General features: G+C 41.1%; 1 protein-coding gene across 5 annotated transcripts in view; it reads right to left on the bottom strand.

Moving 5' to 3' along the window:
* The window catches only part of GOLM1 (golgi membrane protein 1), a 34,577-nt gene extending 23,187 nt beyond the window's left edge, over positions 1 to 11,390 (bottom strand). The window contains exons 1-4 of one of the 5 annotated variants that reach the window (XM_064735073.1): positions 11,269 to 11,380; positions 10,919 to 10,976; positions 4,781 to 4,954; positions 2,075 to 2,254 (exon numbers count right to left, since the gene is read on the bottom strand). In XM_064735073.1, coding sequence (XP_064591143.1) covers positions 2,075 to 2,254; positions 4,781 to 4,909 — 309 coding nt within the window. In that variant the 5' untranslated portion in view covers positions 4,910 to 4,954; positions 10,919 to 10,976; positions 11,269 to 11,380. Of the gene's footprint in view, positions 1 to 2,074; positions 2,255 to 4,780; positions 4,955 to 8,362; positions 8,922 to 10,918; positions 10,977 to 11,268 lie in introns of those variants that run through there. The other 4 variants (XM_064735072.1, XM_064735074.1, XM_064735076.1 and 1 more) reach the window with 4 other exon arrangements.
* Between the last annotated feature and the right edge of the window lie 391 nt (positions 11,391 to 11,781).

Consider the following 11,781-nt stretch of genomic DNA (forward strand, 5'->3'; position numbering starts at 1 on the left):
ACCCTTGTCCAGCCTGTAAATCACACTCTGGATTCCTGTAGAGAAACTACTGCACAGATTTGGTGACCTTTGCTCCCCTCTCTATGCAGTTCACAGCACTTCAAAACTCCACAGTACAACAATCAAGCCAGTGTAATTCTAAGCTGCTTTGTAACTTTTGCCTTGTCATTCACCCTTGCAATACCGCTGTCTGACCACACGGCTGCATAATATCTCTACAAGCCACTTCAACTCCAGGTGTGAACGTGTTCACTTCTCTTCCTCGCCTTTATCACCAGCTCTTTCAAGAGAAAACTCCAAGATAACTCAGAAGAAAGACTTTCTTTTCCAGAAGCCACATTGACTCTTCCCCAGACACCACATTCCACCCCATGTCCAACAGCAGTTCTAGTTCTGCAAAACACCTGCTACTACTTCTCTTGGCATGGAGGCCACATTTTATGAACAGTTCCAGTAGGCCCACTAGGCTCAAAAACACCAAAGGAAAGTGGATTGCGTGCTGTCACCTAACACTCATCTGATGCCAGAAATCTGAAGCAAAAAGATGGCACATCATGTTTGGCAGAAGCAACATTTCATTCACTAAACTTTCTTAAAACTCCTAGATGAGGTCCTGTCACCATCTCTCAGCACCTGCCCCTCTTTGCTAGCCAGTGCTGAAAATTCTCTGGCCAGCCCTTTCAGTGTCTTTTAGCAGCTCTGGCAATACCTGCCTATAGAAAGGAAGCATAATACTCCATTACATTTGCCCTTTTCTTACCTTTGAATTTTATTTTTTCCACTCGTGCATGTGTTTTCACTCCCTGTAGGACTGAAGCAGAAAGCAAGAAAATGCCACAGCATTCAGGAGCAACACCCAATAACAGGAGGCAGAAGTGACAAGATTTGATTACTTACTTGAATACTGTCCGAATATTCTGAGACATCTTTTTGAAAAATGCACACATTGAAAAAAATAAATAGACAAACTATACCTCATCTTTTTAAAAGTATATGCAAGGACTGAACATAGGGAGAAGAGAGAAATTATCAAGGATACAGGTTTGTCTCAAAATAGGTAAAAAGAACTGGTTTATTATTTCCTGGAAGACTTGGAGTAAAGATTATTTCAAAATAAACTAATGATGTATGACACTGATGCACCCATTTTACCTTCCATTTTTAATCAATTTTTGTTCCTCTAAGTTCTTCAAAGATTAATCTGGTTATATTTTTCTCAGGCAACACATTTTGAGGAACAAACCATTCCCTTACAGTGAACCTGCTACCTGAAGAGTACCTATCATCATCACAAGATGTGACTGTTCAGCCTTCTGAAGGTAATAGTCCTGGAAAGCTGATCTATAAACTTCAGCCACTAGACTCTATGAGAGAAGCAATTGAATACTCTCAACTAAATGCTTCTGTGAATAGGGAGAAAATGGATATTGCTGACTAGCAACTGCAATCAAAGTGGTATCTGCAACACAAGCAAAATATGCAGCAAACCAGTTTGCAAAATACTACACAGCAGGAATCACACACACTGCTATTTAAATGGATTTGTTCACATTCTTCACAAAAGAACACCATTCCCCTGGTGAAGCTGAACTGTCAGGAGCACTGCCGTGAAAGTCTCACCTTCTCATATCTTCCCAATACCATTAAGTTTTTGAGGCAGAAAGCCAAGATGACACAAAATTTGTAAAGCATTTAGAAATAAATGTCAACCATTTATGCTTACAAATATATTTGGGAATATATCTCTTAGTCCATCTCCCTCTTTTTCCTAATTTTTAAAACATTACTGTACAGGAAAGAAAGTGAAGGGACAATCCACGTACGGTAACAATTTATAGAGAGGATAAGAGTTTTATTCAGAACTGCTGTTACTTGCACTTTTTAGTATTTCAAAATTATACAACAAATGCTAAAATGTCCATTCAAGGTCATTTTCTCAATATCGTACAATATAAAATGTTTTGCCACACCAGCATTGTCTGTAAACTGCAACACGTGAGCACCACTTCCCACTGCAGTGTGTGTCTTGGTAAACTACAGTCTCACAGAAAACCATGGCTAGGAAAAGCCCTACCTTCTCTTCCTGATGTGCTCTGTTCGCATTTTCCATCTGAAAGCTGTGCAAGGACTGGATTTTGTCAATCTGCTGTCGCTGCTTCTCTAGCTCCCCTTGGAATTCATTCTTTTTTTGTTCCACAGCACCCCTTTCTGCTGCTGCCCTGCGGACTTTGCCTTCCAGATCCATGACGCGACCCTGAGGAAGAGCAGATTAGCCAAAGCAATCAAAAAATGCTTCTCCCTTGCCGGAATCTTGTCCAATATATTCAAGGAATAGCAAATTTTACAGCGCTAACAATGCAGATATCACAAAAGTCCTGTGTCAGCCAGGGATACTAGTCATACACACACACACTCTTCCGTAGTTTTACATAAATTAACAGGAGTGCATATTTTGTAAAGACTCTAAAATTTCTGTTAAAGATGAGAAAAATTAAAAGCTCAGTACTTGAGCATAAAAAAAACCCCAAAACATAAACATAAGAAAGATTAGAAACTACAGTCTTTCTGAAGTCAAGGTCAAACAATTTTTTAAATTTAGCCCATACAATTGTGACAGCTTTACACTTCTCAGCGTTGACCCCAAACTAACTCAGTGTGGAAACTCAGCTCTCAAACCAATCTGATTCCCTGGAAGAGCTAGAACTGAGTAGAGGGAGGACAACACTGCCCAACTTTTACATGAACAATTCACATATAGCTATTATACAAAGACATATATGAGAAAAATCCATTCATTCATAAACAGAAAATCATCATTCCTCTTGACTGCTTAAAGAACATCTACAGTCAGAATAAAATTCAACACCATCACATCCTGTAAGAGACATAAGCTAAGGAATTAAGCCTCATGTTTTCACATTCTTTCCTCCTCCCTCCGCCCCTCTTGTTTTTAAGTACCAATTTAGTCTTGCAGGACGTTGTTTCTAAACATTTTGGGTTGAAACTGTTCTTCACAGCAACTAGGAATACAAAAACATGCCGGGGGCTGGGGATATCAACAGAATGAAAAAAGACCTGGTGATTCCAGGTGGACTAAAAATTAAATATAATAAAAACTGCACATGTTCCAAGACTCCAAGAAAATGTTCCAAATCTCCTTACACCACGTATGCAGTATGTCATGTCCCATCTACCCTGCCTCTCTGCCACAGAAATAAAGAAAAGAGAGAGGAGTCAGAGGAAAAAAAAAAAGGAAAATTACTTGCAGTTTAGCTGGAATAGCAAGGAAAAACACTCCTTCCATTTCAGTCATAACACCTGCAAAATCCTGCCAACAAACAAATGGATCTAGAGAGAGCTTCAGAAGCTCCATCCATGTTCAGCTATGCTTTTATTCCATTCAGACTGTGTGACCATGCCAAATTGAAGTAATTTTCAGGCTAACTTTAGCAGAAATGTGTAAGATGGTACAGTGTACCTGTAGTAGTATCTGAGGACCTTGTGTCTCTAGGTTATGAAGACCAAGATGAATCTGTGGCATATTTTTCTCTCTATCAGCTGCTTCATGGCTGTGCAGCAACACTTCAGTAGTACTGACACAGTTACTACCCACTGGTAGCCACCATCCTGAGGCCACTGACTGAGGGGAAAGCAAGGGATGACCAGGGTCTCAGAAGTCATAAGACACACCCTTAACCACATGGCCAGACACAAGTGCCCTTGTTTGAATACTGCCAGTTCTGAGGTGAAAGAAACAGGAGTTCAACTCCTTCTGTTGACAGTACTCAGCTTTCCACTCAGTACTAACATTTGGCTCAGTTACAAAGACCATGCAAATTCACTGGATAAACTGGGAAGGAGCTTTCATGAGCCACGTTTAATCAACATGTTGCTAGTTTTTAGGTCAGCTTGTTAAAAACAGTAACAACAGAAAAGGAAAAAAAAAGAAAAAAAAGGGGGGAAAAATGTAACTGTCCTGCAGAGACTGTCACAAATCAGAAATTTGACTCACATATCCTATATCAAATGGTCCAGAACAAATGGTCCAGAAAGGATTAAAACCTAAGCTCAACAGCCACAAAAAATACAGTTATCATCAGAAAAATATAGTTATCATCAGGCAAGGTAATTATTACATGTGACTTGTATGTTCTTCTTCAGAAAGGTCACCAAGAAACACAAATTCAGACTTCGTTTCTGAACAAGCCAGATTTCCTTGTACAGTATGCATACAATGCTATTGGTCATGTACAAAGACAAATCTAGGAATATCAGTGTGCTAGTTTTGACTGGGATAGAGTTAATTTTCTTCACAGTGACTGGTATAGGGCTCTGTTTTAGATTTGTGATGAACACAGGGTTGATAACATAAAGATGTTTTTGTTACTGCTGAGCAGGGCTTGCAAAAGCCAAGGTCTTTTCTGCTTTGTGTACTGCCACGATGGCACGGAAGTTGAGGGTGCTTGGGAGGGAACAAAAGAGGATGGCATTTATCACATCTTTAATGTGAAACAGCACAAGACAGCTGAACATTTTGTGAGAGCAGAAGTAACAAGTATCACACATGCAGGTGTGTTCAAGTTTTGGGTTCCTCTCAGGTACAAATAGGCATTCGTCCCACTTCCCCACTACTGATAAGCAATGACTATAAAATTTGTGGAAGTTCCTACAACAAGCTGAAGATCCTGGCTTGCCACATGAAGGAGAATCATCCTTCTCGTGAACTATGTTTACTACTTGCAGAAGTACAAAGTGACATGCGGATCAAAAGGAACATTACCTGCAGATCCATGCTGCGAGAACTTGCAACCCAGTAATTGAAACCCAAAACAATTATGCACGCCACGAGCGCAGCCACGAGGAGTGGTGGAGACTTCATCCCACGACAGCTGTTTCCTAGTCCTACCATTTGAAGAAATGAACAAATCTGAAGAATCACAGTCAGTAGGGAAACCTGCAAATTAAAAAGGGCATATTGTACTGCATCCCAAACTACAGCTATTTTATACATACAATAATGTATAATACAGCCCATCAGCTGACTGCAAACAGTAATGCAACAGCTGTCAGCTGATAGGCTTACACCCAGCAAGGAAGGTAAATGTACTAGTGTTGACCTGTCTAGATATTTGCATCTGAAAGACAAAGAAAGGTCATCTTAGCATATACACTATTAGCTTGTACACAAAGCCTCACACGCTCTTGAGGGAGATGTCTTGAATGCTCCTAACAATATAATGCAAATCTGCAATAAACAGAACCAGCCATTTTTTTATCATACATCTACCCAAAAATCCATGCAGACAACACTGGGGTCGACAACAGATTGCTTTTTACCTAATTTACTCAGAAAATTAATTTAGTCTTGCTGTTTGAAGAGTAATTCGCTTTGAAGAGTAATTTGCTTTCTAAAATTGGACTATTTCAACTTATTCCATCTGGCACTACTATTCTAACTTCTTATTCCTGAGCCTGTAAATAAATACGTAAATAAGACTGAACCAAATTATTTAAAGGAGAACCTAAAAATAACAATTATTATAAATATGAGCAGACACTCCACTGATTTCAATGTTACATGGCATTAAGTGTTCTCCATTTTGATGCCCAGCTGCTTCCTCTGCTCCTACAGAAAATAAATCATGAATTAGCAGTACCAGGGATACTACTGGTTGTTATTGAGATTTGTGTTATTTCTGTGAAACAGACCATCTTAAAAGATAGGCAGGGGCAAAGGGTAGCTGCAATTCTCTTTGAAATAAGCCACATTGATTTTATGGTGTGGTGATATCTGGTCTTAATAAGCCTAATGGCACCTAGCTTCATTAATCCTTAAACTCCAAGGAATCTTGGCTGCAGTTTGTAGAAGATTGCTTCCTTGTAAACTGAGATTAACTTTTTTTCTTTCTGCACTCCAGCAGTGAAAAGACAGAAAAAATAAGCACAGAAGACCAGGCAGTCAGCAAATATATATGCATCATAAGACACTAGTTAAATCCAAAATTACTAGTATACATTTACTAGTAATATATAGTACAAGCTCTCAAGGTACATATTTTTAAGCAAAGCAACCTCTTCCCTACTACTGCAACACACAAGTGGCAATGTTTTAGAAATTAATAAATGGTAGCAACTCTCAAAGGATTTACATGTGAACATACACTCTAAGTACAGGGGAAGAATATGATGCCAGCATTTCACAGGTCCCAGAAATGCAAATTCTATTGTACATCCAGCACTTAAGTCCTTCAGCAGCTCACCTATACCTCAGTGTCCACATGCATTCTCTGCAAAATTCCCTCTCTGCAGTCAAGATAGATTATAACTTCTCATTTCTCAGCAGACAGTGCATAATACTGTCAGATTCACAAAGGTTTCCAATCTGTGTGTTCATTTGAAAAGTTTCCTAATTTGAATTTGAGGGTGGAACATACAGAGCACATAAGAGTAAAATGCAGCTTCATTAAAATGTTGCCTCTTCATAAACACCCACGCACACCACAAAACAGTCCAAAGAAGTCTAACACCTGAGACTTGAGTTTCTTGCCTAAAGGAAAACTCAGCTAAGGCACAAAGGGACACATGCAGCACAGCTCCAGAGGACACCCACAGGGCCACATACAGATAAGCAGGGTCAACACTAAGAAGCAAAGGCAAGGAAAGGAACCATGTTGTTTGGATTTTTTTTTCTTGTAATGCAAAAAATTAACACGCAGTAGATTAAAACACACACAGAGACATGCACAAATTTCCAGTAGAAAGCTATGAATTGCAGAAACACACACATCTTGCACAGACTATTATCCTACCGTGTCATCCTAAAAGAAGCACCTGAGAAGTACAGAGCCACCATGTCATACACATGACCCCTGAAAACCAAGAACCCCCAATCTCCAGAGCAGCAAAAACGAGAGCACAAAGGGCACGATGGAGTTAGCACTGCCATCTCAGCAAAGAACAAGAGAATCTATTTACTTTTGCATACCAGAATACAATACTGTATTTCAAAAAAGGTCTGTCAGAACCCATTATGAAGTCATCTGTATCTTGTTGTCTGCTGTAATAGTAGGTACACCTGACACATGGAAAAACTACAAAGAGCACTGCCAAGATGCAGTGATTCATTCTAAGTGTGACTTGAATAAAATAACTGGTATTTTCCTCATAGCTGTCAGAAATAGAGAAAACAGTTCACATTATCAGCAGTAACAGCTTGCACTGTAGTTATCTACTAGATAAATATATGGGACTAGCTGTTTAGTTCAAAAATTTTCAGAGGTAAAGCAACCATATTATTCAAGGAAAGAATGATGAGTTCTCCATGCAGCTTAAAGCACAGGCACAAAACCATGCTAAAAAATGCCAATACACCTAAACAGTAGACAAATCTGGCAGCATCTGTTTTTCTGCTGCTTCCACCCGTTAAAAACAAACAGGCAAATAAGTGCTGGTTTCACTAAAGCATGTTTGACTTCAGTACATTGCTCTTTCTAGAAAACAGCAGTGTTGTTTACCCATAAATAATTTAAATTAATTAGGAATATATTTTTATACTGAACAGAAGGAAAAGCAAAACAAAGAAGAAAGGCATGAAAGACACAGAAGGCTCTTCTGTTCACATACTGGAGACCCAAAACTTTACCTCAGTTGCAATATCAATATTCCCCCTCTCTTGTTAGTTTAAAAAATAAAAATTGTTTAACTTTCTGCCATGGGTACACATACTCACATATTTTGGAAGAGAGATAAGCAAATCAGCTCAATAAGCACATCTACATGAAAACCTGTTTGCACATGCTGTTTTCCAGGAAACATCTGGTCTGGCACAGTTATTTGAGTTGGATTTCAAATAAGTTTCTGATCTTATGGGTAAGAAAGCAATTTTACTGAAGACGAAATCCAACAATGTCCGTGGCAGATGTAAAAACAAGCATATTCGTAAAATTCCTGACTTCTGAACAGAAGATTCCATCCTTCTGCTTTTCCAATCTAGTGGTACTTCATTGAGGAGATGTTTTAGACTGAGATATTCAAGCAAATTAACACACAGCATACTTTTACTTCCCACAGTAAGCAATTCTTTCTTTTTATGGTACTCAGCTGAAGTAGGATATCTGGTATCCAGCAATCTTTTACTATAGATAAGCAGCAACATTGCCAACCAAGCCTCAAGACGAATACACTAGTTCTAAAGACAAAACAAAATGGTGCATTTCAGACTCCCAGAAGGAAAGCCAAGTCTCTCTACTCACCAGGGTTCAGCTCTGGGTACTTCCTTAAGACCCACCAAGCAGAAACAACCAGAACAGGTGAAAAATTCAATAGAAACACAGCAGACAGTGTAGGAAAAATGTTCCCTTACCCACCACCAGCACACCTGCCTACCAACCACCTCCTCCACCATCCAGCCACTGCGTGGTACAAAGCCAGTATAAGCCAGAGCAGCATCTAAGGACAGACCACAGCCAAAGCAGCCACCGAAAATTGAAGGCACAGCTTCTTGGAGGTCTGAGTACTTGCAACTCTGAGTAAGGACACAGCCTTACTGAAGCCCCTGCAAAAACCAGAGACAAGAGACAAAAAAAGAGAAAAAAAGAAAAAGTCCCAACAAGGACCTAAGGGCTAATGCACAGCATAGAGGTCACACAATCCCATCCCAACCAGACTGGACCAGAATGGGGAAACTTCTTCCATACCAAGGGAGCCCCTCAGACAGTGCTGCTTTCCCCACCTATTGCAAACTCTTTTCCAACTTCCCAGTGAGCTTCTGAAGAAATCACTGTGGTTTTTTTCCACTATTATCATGAAATTCCTATGTCTGACTGCCTGAATTAAAGCACAGTGTATTAACCAAACAATTTAATCAAAACATCTTCCATTGACAAGTTAGTTAGGTATACCCAGATACAACTAAATCAGACTAAAAGGTATTAGAACTTGAATTTTATTTTAAAAATAAATAAATGAAACTGGAAAAATAAGTAATTCTTAAAAGAGTGAATCAGAGAGCAAACATTTGTGTGCCGGGTCTTCCAAAAATAAAGGTGACCATTTTTTTGAGTGGGCAGAAATGGAGTGCAGAAAAAAGTGAGTCAAAACCTTTCAGTTTTCATCTTATAAATGGTTAATACACAGTAGTGATTATCTTTGAAAGATAAATCCAGCTTGTTCTTACTCACAGCAGGATCTTACTTACAAGTACCACTATTCACAGCCCCATGGTGAGAACCAGCTATAGCCAGCAGCAACCTTTATGCTTTCAAAGTTGCACAGACACCCTGTACACAGGACTCAAGGAACTGTACACGGTCACAAAACAGAGCATGCAGATTTCTTATCATCCTCCGCAGCAACACTGTCTGAGACGTTCTTCCTTTCAAATTTGCAAGTTAAAAAAAAAATCAAACAAATATTTTTCCATTGGAGATTTAAAGTTTGGGCACTGAACTCAAGCCGGCTGACCACAAACTTCCTATATGCCTTTCACAGGGATTTACAAACTGCAGGAAAAAAAGAAAAGAAAAAAACACTGAGTCATTCAGCGACAGCCGCTACTCAAACTTCTACACCTTGGATGAATGTCACAGAGTCACTGTTCACCAAAATTATCAAGCTACACTCTTTACAAGAAGGGAATGGCATTTTCACCACAACACATTCAGCAACTCACTCTCATCCTGCTCAGGAATAACCATTTATTTGATAGTCAATTCAGGTGTCAGGTCTTCCTTTTCTAAAGCATTCTAAAATAGAAGTAACAGATTAGAAAACTATGAAAACCCTAAAAATACACTATCTGTCCAAGGATAGGGTCATTGTTACCACTTGTTCACTAATCATATTTCAGCTCAAGAAATCTCTCCTCATTCAAATGACTGCTTTACAAGAAGCTAACAGCCAAATACCCTCAATGCCCTTTATCTGATAAAAGAGAATTCCCAAACAGGTATGCGGCAAAACAGAAGCTAGAGGTTTAAAGTAGGTATCTATCCCAATGACAGAAGTTGGCTAACTAAAAACAACTTGATAAAATGTTCTAGAATACCTGGACATGTTGGCCAGGTGAAGTTTTTGATAGCAGTATTACCACTGAAAATAATGTGTATGAAAACAAAATTAAACAAGCAAACTTATATACCTGAACTATCTCAAGAGTTAGTCAGACCACCCACTTATTTTTATGTATATATTTTGTTGCTGGTATATTTCCCATACAACATGAACCAGCTTTTTAACATCACAATTAACAGGACACTCACATATCTTAAATGGAGATTATGAAACAGAGTTACAGTAAGTTTAGATTTTTGATTGAAAACTCAGTAAATTGCTACCATTTCCCCACCACTACAAAACTACACATATGGTTTAACTGCAAAACATAGAGACCTCCCACTAGGAGTGAAAAAAAAAAAAATCAACTATATAAATGGTTCTTCAGAAGCAAAGTGCTGTCAAGATGTAAGATGAAAGGCCATTCAAAAAAAAGTCAATTCAAGAGCAAGATTTTCTAAAAACCTGATCAACTCCTATCTTCATGCTGATAAGGGAGTCCTATGAAGTAAAACAACTCAAACCTCCTGCGTGTAGGGGATAAACACAGCGCCCACTGTGTACCCAATATCCGAACCAAAATTTCTGAAGAGGTAGGGGTAACACTTTTCCAAGCAGAGGCGGGAAGGCCTCTGGAGGCACGAACTTTTCCAAGTCCCTGAGCAGCGGTAAGGCCTCCGCAGCCCTGCCAGCGGGGAGGGAGAGCAGGGCTAGCTCGGAAGGAACAGGAGGATGGTCAGCAATCTCAGGTCACCAGCCCGGCTGCGACATACCAGGGGACAAAACTAATCCGACCCTTTCCGGGCAAGGTAGCCCGGAGGAGGTATCTCACACCTGCGTTGATTTCGAATACTATTATTTCTACCTCCGCGGCGAATATTCAAAGATGTTTCCGGCTCAAGACCCTTCAGAGGGAAGGCTGGCTGAAGAAACAAGGAAACGCTATCAGTGTCCGGCAAGCACGCCAGTTAAGCCCTGCCACGCCGGCCCGGTACCTCTGTGAGCACTGCCGGCGGCGAACGGCGAGTGCCCGCGGCACGGAGCCCGCGCAGAGCCGCCCCTCACCGCCCTCACGGCCGCCCGCGAAACACGCCCCGCGCGGGGGCCACCGCTGGTCCCCCACCGCCGCCGGCCGAGACGAGCCGAGCCGAGCCCGGCGGGGCACAGCCGGCACAGCCACGGCCCGGCGCCTCGCACCCCGCCCGGCGGCCTCACCTCGCTGTGCCGCCAGCTGCGGCCCCGCCAAGCAGAACAGCGAAAGCCACTCCGTCGCCTCTCGTTACCCCCGCCGCCCGCGGCAAAGAAGAGCGGCGGCAGGAGGCCGGCAGGGCGGGGCGCAGGGCCAATCCCGCCCCTCGCAGTCCCGCTGGCGTCTTCGGCCGAGAACTGCCCTGAGCTGAATGTCTGTCCCGGCCTGTGCCACCCTGCGCCCTCCGCCCGAGCCGCTCATTCCTTCACCAGCGCTTCTGCTGAGTTACAGATTTCCTCTCTTGACCACAGGAGCTTCAGTTCTGGAAAGCGGCACGTAGGCGAAGCTGAGTGTCCGAAATCAGAGGTGGAGCGGCAGAAAACTCAGGAAGGCTGTTTCAATATCTATTTTTGACAGCCAAATGGATGATGCTAGTATTTTATTCATTTTAAAAGAAGAAAAGTTATTCAGTCTGTTTATTACATGGTTGCCATTAACTCAGCTGGAGTTTCCACCATCTAGGTAGAATCATAGAATTG

The sequence above is a fragment of the Zonotrichia leucophrys genome, chromosome Z, assembly GCF_028769735.1.
Source record: "Zonotrichia leucophrys gambelii isolate GWCS_2022_RI chromosome Z, RI_Zleu_2.0, whole genome shotgun sequence".
In the NCBI taxonomy this organism is placed as follows: Eukaryota; Metazoa; Chordata; class Aves; order Passeriformes; family Passerellidae; genus Zonotrichia; species Zonotrichia leucophrys.